This window comes from Ascidiella aspersa, chromosome 4 (assembly GCF_963924565.1).
Source record: "Ascidiella aspersa chromosome 4, kaAscAspe10.2, whole genome shotgun sequence".
NCBI classification, from domain to species: domain Eukaryota; kingdom Metazoa; phylum Chordata; class Ascidiacea; order Phlebobranchia; family Ascidiidae; genus Ascidiella; species Ascidiella aspersa.
In genome coordinates, this window is record NC_139450.1 from 29,371,598 (window position 1) to 29,384,905 (window position 13,308).

The 13,308-nt window shown below is 36.2% G+C and overlaps 1 protein-coding gene across 3 annotated transcripts; it reads right to left on the reverse strand.

Moving 5' to 3' along the window:
• Nucleotides 1–3,314: 3,314 nt before the first annotated feature.
• Nucleotides 3,315–12,898, reverse strand: LOC146157371 (uncharacterized). Of its 3 annotated transcripts, none has more exons than XM_083387094.1 (14): nt 12,325–12,898; nt 10,752–10,924; nt 10,135–10,334; nt 8,262–8,897; nt 7,668–8,058; nt 6,712–6,781; nt 6,489–6,555; nt 5,593–5,629; nt 5,334–5,415; nt 5,042–5,120; nt 4,728–4,811; nt 4,363–4,393; nt 4,120–4,202; nt 3,315–3,753 (listed from the first exon to the last, which is right to left on the reverse strand). In XM_083387094.1, exons 1-14 carry the CDS (start codon nt 12,340–12,342, stop codon nt 3,629–3,631), a joined length of 2,076 nt encoding a protein of 691 aa, XP_083243220.1. In that variant the 5' UTR covers nt 12,343–12,898; the 3' UTR covers nt 3,315–3,628. The 3 variants fall into 3 exon arrangements, with proteins under 3 accessions (XP_083243220.1, XP_083243221.1, XP_083243219.1); XM_083387095.1 differs by having other exon boundaries at nt 3,315–3,735; nt 5,334–5,418; XM_083387093.1 differs by having other exon boundaries at nt 5,334–5,418.
• Nucleotides 12,899–13,308: the final 410 nt, after the last annotated feature.

The following is a 13,308-nucleotide window of genomic DNA, read 5'->3' on the forward strand; positions in this document are numbered from 1 at the left end:
CATTTTTTTTCATAAAATTTTGAACATGGCATAGATTAACTCTGTAAAATAGAGGTTGTGACGTCATGCTGGAGTGAACCGCTTTTGTTGACAGGTTCGACTCCCTGATTACAACATAATGCGACTAATTCTAATTCTAATCTAATTTGTTAATTACTTTTGTGCTCTAATTCTAGATCTAATCTAATACGGATTTGACCAAAAATGCTACTTTGTCCAACGGCACTCAGTCTAACCCAAAGAATTTAAATAAAAATTTTGGTCGAATAGATTTGTTTGGATGAGTTTTACAGCCTAAAAGCCAAAACCTTAAAAAATAGCATAGATATAATTGCAATTTACCTTCTGATTAGAATAAACTAACTTGATTGTGAATAATTAAATATAATTCTAGTTCAAGTTCTAGTTTATCTTTAGTTTTTTCCAAGAATTTAGTAATTCTAATTCTAATCTAGTTTCGAAAAAATTAAAATGATCTAATTTTAATTCTAATTTAATTTTAAAAAGATAAAATGTATCTAGTTGTCCAAGTCTGGGCCACTAACATGCATTTATCGTAATAAAACAAGAACAAACCGCAACCAGACAGCCTTTTAATTAACTTATTGCAAAACTTATGTCGGCTAAAGCTGAGGTTTTTAACCCATTGGCCTTGACCCTGTTTTCAGTGCGCAGCGATATCAGAAGTCATGTCATTACTAACACATACGAGTCCAACAAATAAATAGCAAACACCTCGACTTAATGTTGTGTTTGTGACATCATTTTATTTACAATGTGTTAGATTTCTCGCCTCCCAACGTGTGGAACGAATGCCGGGAAGGTTGTCCAAACGTAACAATCGCTTTGCTAGGTTCAGTGTTTTGTTTGCGAGCAGTAATTTTGCCTAGTTTCAGACAGTGTTGTGTAACGAATGGTTTACTTTGCTCTGTGAAAGTTAAAAAATAGCTTTTATGTTCTCGGAAGTGAAAGCCGAAATTTAATTGACGACAACGTTGAACTGCTTGGTTGACTTTGCCGGTAAGAACTTGTTTAATGCTTTGTTGTAAAGTTATGAAACTATGGTTAACCGGTGGTCATTTTGGACGTAGCTAAGTAGTAATTATAAACTCTGTAAAACAACGTTGACGTAGTTTCGAATGAAGTATCTTGCAGCTGACATACGCTTGGCAATCTTATCGACTGCGCACAGAATACAAAGTCTTGTGGAAAAAATACAACAAAAACCTTTTTTATTTAATTTGTGTGAATGTTCAGCAGATTAATTTGTTGTGTTGTTTAAACTTGGTGTTTTTCATTTAACGGTAATTAACTTAATGACTTTGGTTTGTGTGTGACTCCGACCAACGTAGGCTGTCATGCGAGTACCATCTATAAATTATTTACTAGTTATCTAAGTAGTACAATCTAGTATTCTAGTTGATTACCTTCCAGTTGTTTTCCATTGTGAATTTAGCAGCGATTTTGTCACATAACTTTCATAGAAGCATTTAAAAAAATATAGTTTATAAGCTATAATTAGAAACAAAAAAATAATAATAATGTTAGGTTTTATTTTTTTTGCCTTTTCATGATTAACCAAAACTAATGAAACCTGAACACACATATGTGTGTTTACAACTGAAATCTAGCCCTTCTGAAGCTGCTTTTTGACCAACGAATGGCTTTCGGTATATTAACCAAAACTAATAACTTATTTGTCGGGGATGTAATTCCTATAGCTTTCATTTTGATAAATTGTAACGTGTTCAATCAACAATTCAACTTGAACGAGATAGCTTATACTTGGTCAAATACAGTTTGATGTTACGACTGTTTTCCCTTCGCTTATTACCTCTATCATTAGTACGATGCTTTATTAAACAACCGAACAATGACCCACTTTTCGTTCGCGTGATTTTATTGCGCACTTTTATGCTAATTATTTCCTTGTCTGGAACTCCTGTGTCACCATCGTTGCTTCACTATACCCTATTGTTTTTCCACAGGTTAGTGATATAAAATTCCAACAGTCCGTAAAATCCCCTAAAAATACTTAGAATATCGCCGTTCAGTGAATTAAACTATCGATCGAAATATCCTAAAATAGGTAACCTACTTTATGCAAAGTTAACACGGGTTAATACGAAGTTTCACTCGGGTTACAAATTAAATTAATCACCGCAGCGATCCAGGAAACGAACGCGATATTCAGATTTTTTTGCAAAAAATATGTTTGAACGACATCGAACATTCATACTTATAAACTCTTAGAACAGGGGTCGGCAAACTTTTTCTAGTCGCGGGCCAAAACCAACTCCGAAAGGTCTTTGCGGGCCGCACAAAATTATAACTAAGAATTGTGGTATTAAAATGTTAGAACAACTGTGAATCAGGCGGTGCTCGGTAATTTTTTGCACTTTAAAACGTGTTTAATTACTTTAACAGTAAAGTGTTGACGCAAAGCGCGAAAAAAACGTTTGTTTGGTTTAAAACTCACACTCACACGTTTCGCCATCCATACTACTAATGAAAAGTTTAATAAAATCAATTCGAGAGAATTTTAAGGTAATCAAGCTCAGTGTTTGCTAACCGTTTAAAGTCGAAGCGCACCTGGCGAGCGAAATGAGCGCGATTTTTTTGGGGGTATATACCGGTATTTCTTTTAATTTCTTGCAAGATTTTATTACATTGCCGAAAATAAAAACTAAACAAATGTTAAAAAATTTATGTCCTATATTTTTAATACGTTTTCTGTTTTTGCGCGACGCACTTGGCAGCCTCGCGCAACTGTAAAGAATCGCTGATCTTGTTGAAAAGGCAGCATCAAAGCGTAAACAAACGGGACGTAGAACGAACAAACAAACAAAAAAAATTTCGCAATTACGTAGTTAAAATAGTTAAAAAGTTTGTGAAATAGACTCGTGTCTAATTTGTCAAAGAGGCGGCGGGCCGGATGAATTACATCGGCGGGCCGCGGACCGTAGGTTGCCTACCCCTGTCTTAGAAAATAATGCGCTGTAAGAAAAAGTGTTAATCGTCAAGATATTTTCAAAAAATGGAAGTTGGACTTTTTAAACTTCAACATGGTGCATTACGTGTCTAACAACTACATTGAGCCCGACGCTTTTAAACTTTTTAACATAAATTATGTGTCAGACCACTTGCAAATTTTCGACGTTTCTCTGATCATTCAAAAATACAAGTTGGCTGCTGTACATTGTAATGAAAATGCAAGTAGCCTAATGTCCATTGCAATGAAAAGTACAAGTGGCCTGCTGTCTATGCCGCGAGCTGCAATGACGAACTACTGTTCCAAGCCAAAACTCGATATATCGAACAAAACACGCTCATGTTTTATTGCAACAAACTAAAAACAACACGAAAAAACATTGCATAAAATGTCGTGTGAAGCCCGAAATGCGGTTCTGCATAGAACAACTTGTTAAACAAGACATTTGTTTCACCAGGCTTCTTTAGCTGCTTCCTCTCTTAGTCGCTGCAAAGGCAGAGTGGCGTGAGATAAAACATTAAAGTCAGAAATATTTCGTGGTGAAACGCAGCATCTGTTTTAACCGAACCGAAATGATTGTTCAGAAAAGTTTTTTAATTTTTGTCTCAATCACTTTAAATGTTTGTCTCACACTTTTCAATGGCTTATCTTGTACGTTTTAGACCTTGTTTGGATCCTGCAACAGCGAAGAATTCGACAGCAACAGCATCTGGTATACGTTATTTCCTTTTCGTCGGACAATACTGCAAAACTTGAAATATCTGAAGTGCAAAACAAGTATTCTAGAAGAGAAGAACCGGGCGTTTATACTAAGTTGCAGGCAAATTTTTGTTACACAAGTGTTTTAAAAAGAGCTTCTGCGACTTTGAATGTACATTTTTATATCGCTATTATGTTGTTCTTAACAACTTCACTCAATGCAAACTTGTTACGACAACAGGTAATTTTTTTTTATTTTACATCAATGAATAAATGGGCCGAAAATGTAACCATATGTAACTCTTTTTCTTTATTCCAGTTATGTGAACAAGGATAATTATATGTTGTAACCCCCAATCCCTTAATAAATTGCTTTTTAATTAGGCTGTGTTTAAACAAACTGTCTCTTCCCGCAACTAACGCCTTACCAGTCTTATTTTGTTGTTGTGGGGTTTCTTTCATTTCGATTATTTCTTCTGACAAAGAAACGTCGTTTGCTTCACTCCAATACCTTGTACGGAAATAATATTTATAATTTTTTTTAAAGGATTAAAGACTTATCCATAGGCTACCCAGTACCCAGAGCATTTATGTTCCAAAAAAGAAATAGCAAAAAGCAATAAAACGCTGTATTTAAGAAGAAACTCTATTTTTTCCGCAACGATACTCACGTGGGGTCTTCGTACATGTCTTCTTCTTCAGCTGAAAAAATATAAAAGACAGATTTTGGTTTTTCACCAGATACCGGTAATGGGTCAATGAGCCGAAAACTGATGTTGCTAAATACTGAATATAAAGGTGCATATCACTTAGTTTCCAATTGAAACTTTATGTTGATTGTGTCAATACATCAACTGTCGTACAAATTAACTAATTTAAACAAAGTTGATTCTTCAAAACTACGGAGTCCGTCTATTAAAAGATATAAGCAAAACATTTGTTTTCCTTATACTGATTATCTCAAATGTAAACCTTCACATTGTCCGATTTGACGACCATCGCTGCGATTAAATATAAATGATATAAGTTGCCGAACCTGTTTTTTCTAGAATCCTGATAAACGCGAGATGGACAATTCCGCTCTTTCCATTGGCCTGCCCTGTACACCGCCCATCTCCACCTTTGAAATGTTAAATATCAAAGAATTACATCATAGAAACTGATCGACTAATCCAGAATTTGTTAAACTTGTTTTTTTTCCAGTGCATTTTTCATAAAACATAAATCTACCGTGGGCACTGACTGATTTAATGATTAACGACTGATTAACTTTGATTTGGCATGATTTGCACAGCGAAAAATTGAAGTACGTTACCGCCGTTGCTAATCTAGTTGCAAAAACGAACTTACCTTTATTAAGGATTTCGATTTGATCTCCTTTCTTGAAAGACAGCTCATTCTTTTTTTTCGCTTTATAATCTAAAACTGCCTGTTAACAAACATCAAATTGGATATATTTATTTAAATACATGACTTTAACATTATTGTAATACTTTATTTCATCCTCGCCATATAAATAACTGTTGCGCAATTTCGCTAATGATTTTCGGGTGGTGGTCCAAATAACAGCAAAAAACGTGATAAAATTGGCGTTTTAAAGGAATATACACTTTAATAATCACGTGTATAACTCCTAATTCACCTTTGCCACAGATAGTGGCTGGAGTTCATCTGAAACGGGAGATTCAAAACCTCTTGGGCGCGTCGAAAACCTCTGGGATACTCTGCTAAAATTAGAAATAATATAAGACTTTGCGATTTACAGGCCCCACTGAACTTCAATAAACCACTAAATGATACGGTTGCATCTGTGCATAAATCTGCACCCTTTGCCTATAAAATAGTTCGTACTCGTAGAACTAGTCTATCTCTGTTTTAAAAAAATTGCGAACACACTTTACCTTAAAAAGTCAGAACCTGGCACGGTGGGACTGAAACCTGAAACATCATATTGGCCATTAGAGTCACATTCATTTAAAATTTTTGAGGAACGGTGAGGTTTGCTCTGCAAAGTTAGGCAAATCTAATTCAACACCCTCGCTCCAATTTAAAGTTGCTTATCATTAAAAACAGACAGTACTTTAAGTTGTAAACGTAAGAAACCACAAGAGGTGACAAATTTCCGTTTTTTAGTTTTACCAAGACTTTGATAAGAGAAGGCACGTTACAATTCAAAGGTAATTCTACAAAGCCAATTACCCGAAAAAACGACTCTTTCTCGTGATTATTCAATCCAACTCATATGTTTAACGAGAGTGGTCCAAACTTACATCAAAAATAAAACGACATATTTTTTCGTGGCCCGCGAAGCACTGTTGAATTATTGTTGTTAATGCCCAGAGTTAAGAGTGTAATAAAAAAATATAAGTGACCAACCGTTACCAAGCATACTGCACTTGTTTAGGTATGATTACATTTTTTCGGTTACACAATAAAAAAAGCAGTTTACTATCGCAAATCAAGCACGGATCCAGGGGGTGGCAAATGCTCAAGTTAAAAAACTACGACCCTATATAAATTACTATTTTTTGCAACGTTTAAGTAATTGAACGAGATAAACTATATCGCGTTTCTGGAAAGTATTGTTTTTACATTCCCCCCCCTAACCAAAATCGTTGATCCGCTACTGGCACGCATGCAGCCTGATTTATGTGGCCCGCAAATAATATTATGTAACAGGTATTCTGGCCCGCGATGCTCTCAATCTTGGACCACCCTGTGATAAACTAAGGTCATTTTGGGGATTTTTTAATTTTAGACAGACTTGCAAATCTGATAAATATCGGGGGGCCCCTACCTTCGTTAACGTAGCAAACATCACTAATTGCCGCAGTCTGCCGACCCGTTGTTTTTTGTTCATCAGGCTGCATGTATAAAAATAAAAAATATATCAATAAAAAAAAAATATATTAGCCAGATTTTTTTCCAATGAACAAAAATCATTAAATAAGCTGCATAAACAATATGCGCCTTTGTTACTGATTTGGTAGATTTTTCAGTTACAAGGCTTCGTTATTTACCTGTTTTATCGGGATTGATGGCAAGTCTCTGGTCTGCGCAATATCCGTCGCTTTATGTTCTAACGAAACCCTGTGATAAACAGCAACGATAATTTTTTTGTTTTTTTTGTCTTATTGATTAACCTAAGTATTCGTTGCATTATGTTAGATCAGCGGTTCTCAACCAGTGGGTGATGGCTCACTGGTGGTCCATGAAACGTTTTAGGTGGGCCACAGACCAATTTTACAAAAGCTATTTTATTTATTGAGGAATTTAGTTTCATTTGTGTCACTATACCTAATTTTACAGGAATAATGGCTTGGGGAGGAATGGAGCAGGGATGTAAATGAAAGTAAATTTATTGTTCAGAAGCAAGTAGCTCACTAATGCAAGGTTGAGTAAATAATCTTCTTTGATATATGCTCCGCTATTTATTGTTCTATACCTTTTTTATAGTTTGTTCTTTCATGAAAATTTATGGGCCACAGAATTTTAGTGCAACGAAAATGGCCCACGAAAGAAAAAAGGTAGAGAACTACTGAGTTAGATAATTCGAAGATGTACACTACATGCCGTCTACGCAATAGAGGTGCAGTAGCACTCTCAGACACGCAGTCGGACTTATATATACGGATCTGTTCATAAGTTTAATGGTAAAAATAGCGGCCCAAATAGACGTTGAAAGCGACATGCTTTATTTTCAAACGTTTTGGCAAATGCTCATGCTATCATTTTCACCATACAATCACTGATTTTTCATCAGTGATTGATATCACTGATGGTGTCATGAGCATTTGCCAGAACGTTTGAAAATAAAGCATGTCGCTTTTAACGTCTATTTGGGCCGTTATTTTCACCTTTAGACTTTATTGTTGTTCTATTAAAAGTGTTCCGCGAAGTATTTAATATATTTTTAGTGTGCCGCGAGCCAAAAAAGTTTGGGAACCACTGCTATCAGGTAAAGCACTTTATTAACCTTGGTTGAGTGTGGCGACTTGTAACTTGGCGTTCTTCGCTTTGCTGTAATCCGGCAACTTCAGAACTGCTGACACCCGGTTCCGGTTGATAAATTTCAACAATGGGTTGTTGATCACGTGATGTCGATGGAACGCTTGACTGCGTAGGATCACGTAATGTCGATGGAACGCTTGATTGCGGATGATCACGTGATGTCGTTGGAACACGTACTCTTGGTATAGGTGTGGGTGCAACTGGCTGTTGTTGAATACGAGCTTGCTGTGTAACCATTGGTTCGTGTCGAGGATCCGTCTCTGTGGGTATGACGCTCGCGTCTGTGTTCGGAGGGAGCGTGTCTGCTCCGCTCTGTGTGGCATGACCTGTTACTCCTCGTTCTTGCCCAATCGTCTCTGCGGAGATTAAATTTTTTTCAGTCGATTTTCGATTTTGTTGTAATTCAAAGAAGGATTTTCGATAGCTTTAATACAACAAACAAAAACAGTTATCACATAGGCCTATTCAATTTTGCTCGCTTTTTATCCGGCTGACCGTACTGTGAAGGGACCAAGTAATTCAAAGCTAGCTTCGAATAACAATTTGCCTTAACTCATACCGTATCCGTGTATATTATCCGTTAATAGCGGATAGTTGTCAAAAGACAAAAGGTCGCTGGGCAAATCTCGAATAAAGATGCACTCCAGGGTATCCTGCACGAACTTTAGCATCTCTGGCTGCTTGACATCCCTTAAAGCCGTTTGCAGGTTTCCGCGCACGTTGATCATGTCCGGTCGCTGCTTCTGATCCTGCTTCCAGCATCTTCGCATTTCGCTTTCCATCACTGTGATCATCGACTTGCAAGACTCGCCTGATCGGGATTTGAGCTCGTCAATTTGGTTGGTCGGCGGTCTCTGGCCGTCTTTCACAGCTTGGACTAAGTTAATGTTGTTTGGAAACGGCATGCATCTTGACAGCATCATGTGAAGCACCATCCCGAAGCTGTAGGTGTCAGAATGCTTCTTCATGGCAGAATGTTCCCAATTCAAACGTTCTGGAGCAGCGTAGATTGTAGTAAACTTGTGATAGTCTGGGTTGCCTGACCCAGTTGTGGTGCTTGCGTATTTTGTCAGCTTGGCGCTGCCGAAATCGGCGATCTTGCAAATGAGATTCTCGTTCAAGAGAATGTTGTCGGGCTTTAAATCGCCGTGGGTCACGTTTTCTACCCCTTCAAGATTGTGGATGTAAGCCAATCCTAAAAATTCGTTTAGCATAAGCTTAAAGCAATTGAAAATGTCCCTAAAACAATTAAAAACCTGGTGGCAAATTTAGTTTTGTTTATATGGTACAAAAAACTAACCTGGCTATACAAGACACATATCTTAAGGCGGTTCTTTTTTATAAGAAAGCCATTAACCGATATTAAGTAGCGATTTTCCAACTAACGAAAACATATTGATTAAAGTGAACTACAACAAGATATTTTGTATGAATTTTTGCATAGTATAAATACTTCGATTGAGATCTTACAAAAACTAACTGAAACCTGTTAAATTCTATGTCTTAAGAATTACGAAGTAGATAGTGAAAGAGCAAGGCGGGTAAAAATCTATTTACAACAAGAGCGATTAAAAAAAAATATCGAGAATTGTATGCTGAATTAACCGTTTTGTTATCGTTATATCAGTGACCTTAGTCGGTGAAGTGCCTGAGGTAATTTCGCTCTTCACCATAAAATTATTTTTTTTATTTTATTACTAAAAGTGTGGAAATCCCCATTGCAATATAAAGTCTTTCTCCTAAAGTAACGGAATGACTTTGCAAATATATAAGGTCGCTCGCATGACTAATTTCTCCTAACTGTCTAATCAATGCGTTAAAGCGAAATAGTAAAGATTGTTATTCTTAGTTTTAATTTGAGCTCAAAAATAATTTTCGGTTTTTGCGAAGATATGTTCTACCCTGCCGAGTATATGAGCATATGGCCATTAAGGGCCACAAGAACGCGTAATTAAAAATACTCACAAAGAATAGTAGTTTTCATTACTTGTGCAGAATAAGTTTTGATTAATCTAAGTTGGTTGCAAGTTTCTCTTGATTGTTGTTCGGATTGAAGTTGTATTTATATAGTTTTCTTGTCGTAGCCTAATATGGCAAAGGTGACAAAAGTTTGGTTTTCTGCTTCTGATAATCTTTTTTGTTTTTGATTCATGTCCCAAAATCAAAACAAATGACTTAAATTATTGAACATCTGTCTTAATCGGTAGGGGTCTGAGCTCAGTCCTCGTGGCATCCTGTCGCCACTGGGGAGTATTGGGCCGGAGTTAACACTGCGTAAGACAGAACTTAACATTTCGTTTGTGGTGGTGGGTAAGTAGGTTTAAGTAGTGGGTCATTTCACTTATTTTAGTTATGCTTCTCCCAAAAATAAACCCTGGCTTCCCTCTAAAAAGAGCAGGATGACATACACAGAGAGCCAGCTACCAACAAACCTGACGCGACGTTAGTTGCAAAGCGAAGAATTAGCTCCACAGCCAGAGGAACGTCTTCGTTCAACAAAACACACTTGAGATTTCCAGCCGGCATGTAATCGGTTATGATCCCGATAAGGTTCTGCCACTTTGTGTAGCCGTAGACGTGTACTATGTTCTCGTGCTTGGATAGGTGAAGGACTTTCAGTTCGTTTTCTATGCTGTTAGAACATGAAAACGCACTTTATGAGGAGACAACATCACTTTTTAAATTGTATTTGAACGTAAATTTACGTTTAATTGGACGAATCTTACGTTTTAGTTACTTAAACCACATACATCCGTTTCGTTTTTTTGCTCGAATAAAAACGTAGCTTTTGCATTGAAATAACACCTGCACAACCTAATGCTTAAAAACGCCATACAGCTCTTTGAACAATCTTTGTGGCTACTTCTTTACAAGTCGCGATTATATGTTACACTGTTACGTCACATTTTTGCGTAACTTTTTGTGACGTCATCACTAACATTATTTTCATGCTTTCCAAAACAAAAACCCGGGATCAGCGCCAGGCTTCGAAAGATATTTTTTGCAAATCAAATGTTTTCCAAATGCCTACACAACTTGATGGACTTACTTCTTTTCCAAAATTAGCTTTTCCTGAAATCCACCGGTAACTGTGTAACTCTTGATTGCAACGTAGCCGATATGCTTGAGAAACGCCAAGAAAACGGTCCCGAAAGCCCCAGAACCCAGGTCCCCCAATTGGCCGGGGACTCGCTTGATTTGCTTTGCTTGATATTCGGAAAACTGCGAAACATTGACCCAATTGGATAAGAGGGTGTGACTATACAAAAGTGTTTAAGCTGAAACACTCTAGGAATATATTATCAAAGTATTCTTTCGAATAACAAAATCTGCCTGAATCCGAATGGTGAAAACAAACGATGCTTTATTGCGAAATATATTTATCTTTTTATTACATACAAACAAACTGATTTTCGGTTTACTAAGTTATGTACTTAGTTTAATCTTTAACACTCTAGGAAGTAAGGAACAGTGTTGTAAACAAGTCATTTTAAATTGACTTAAGTCCCAGTCAAGTCATTTGTAAAACAACTTAAGTCCAAGTCCAGTGTGTTTGAATAAATAACAAGTCAAATCCCAGTCCAAGTCATCAGTTGCGCAAGTCAAGTCCCAGTCAAGTCATAATTAGAGCAAGTCAACTTCAAGTCATGTCCTTGTTAAAAAGTAAAATTTTAAACTATTAAAATTTTTTAATTTGTATGATTATGAGCAATAACTGAACTGGTCAAAGTCAAGTAGTTTGAAAACAGTGACTTAAGTGAACTTAAGTCAAGTCATCAAGTCATTACAAAACTGGTAAGGAATCTCCCGCAGACAATAAAATGTGAAAGAAAGATTCTTATTTTCGTATCAGATGATCTAAGACTTTTTATAAAAACAGATAAAACAGAAATATATATTTCGGTAAATTTTAAGAAATGATTTTGTGTTTTGTCTGTTTATATAAACAGTCTTATATAATACAAAAGTATTTGGTGTTTTTGTGTGGATTTTAGTTGGATCTAATCAGAGTGAACTGTTAGATTTGCTGGTTAACTTCACATTACATAGTGTACGTTTAGCAATAGTAATAATTTAAATAGCGGGTGAAACCAGGGAAGGTCCATGAACCCTTTCCCTCCAAAGAAACTATATTGCGCGCCTATTTGAACCAGGTTAATGCAATTATGTTTATTATTTTACCTTTATAGCCTATACGTTTTAACTCGTTTAGAGGAAAACATTTAAGTTTAAAGGCGTTTTAAATTAAACAATTATTCAATATAAATTTCTCAAAACGATAAATTTTATCGCGCTTCTCGCAAGTTATTTGTTAATATAACATAGATAAATGTTTAAAGTAAAGAAACGCATTTTTGTCCATCTGATTTGAATGTTTTTAGACTTTCAGTAGTACATTCGGACATAAGGTCACCCGAAAATAACGAGTTTACTAGGTTCCTTGTTTAATGAAGTAATGTGGTGATGAAGCTTTGTGACGTCATATCTGAATATGTTTATGGCCCCCATAAACGAAAACCTGTATCCATCCTGATAGTAAGTGGGTAATTGGGCTTGACAATGTAACGTTATTAATCACGATAGCTTGACTGATTCGTAGATTGTACACAAAGTACACTTACCTTCCATTGTTCTTCCATTTATTTTACTTGCTTGTAAACAGCTGCTACATAAACTTAGCATCAGCATAAGTGTAAATCAGAAGGAATAATTGATCAGAGTAGACTCCATGAAATAATATGGTCTGCCTTAAAATTTTTAGTCAAAATTTAAACAAATCGCTTGCCTATGGTGGCTGTAATCAACCCAACAAACCCAGGGCTGGTTTATTGTCTACATTCCGGAGCCTGCTATTGTTCCTCAATTTGGTAGGGCAAACAGTATCTGTTAATAATTGCGTAAATTTCCAGTTTACTGTCGCGTATGTCATATTACAACAGTATTGTGACTCGATTTAGAGACATAAGGGCAATAAGGCCAACTTTTCCAGCTAACCTGCAAATATCTTAATCTGTCTCTAAGTCACAGTTTTAACTTTTTATCACACCAGATGAATAATTTACATGGCCACTACAGTTGTTTAATTGCCCAATTGTCGTGGTGATGCAACTCGATGTACGAGCTTAGCTGAAAATAACGGAGCTTCTTGCTTTTTGAAACAACCATAACGACTGGGTAATTCTGCCTCAATTTGTACGCCTGTAGTTGCTCACCGTAGTCTGGTATGTAAGCTTGCGTGACGGAAGTAATACCGCCTACGGGTTTTTTTACAAATGGCGGTGAACTGTGTGTTAATTTTGTTAAACCTCAGAGTGATTTTGAAATGACTTAGGGCCCAAAATCTTTTCATACAAATTCGAGTAATTGAAATTAAATCTATTAGAAGGAGTAAACATATCTAATCCTGAGCAATATTTTTCACAAACCAAAAATATGCTTAAAACAAGCCGATACATACAGCAAGCAAATTGTTCTACCTGCAAAATATGCGATAAATAATCCACACTATTTAGCAATAGTTCAGTTTCAAGTATAATTATGCCTTTTTTCGACATTGTTTGCAAAGCTTTGTTGATGCATTAACAACGATTTTTTTTAACCTTATT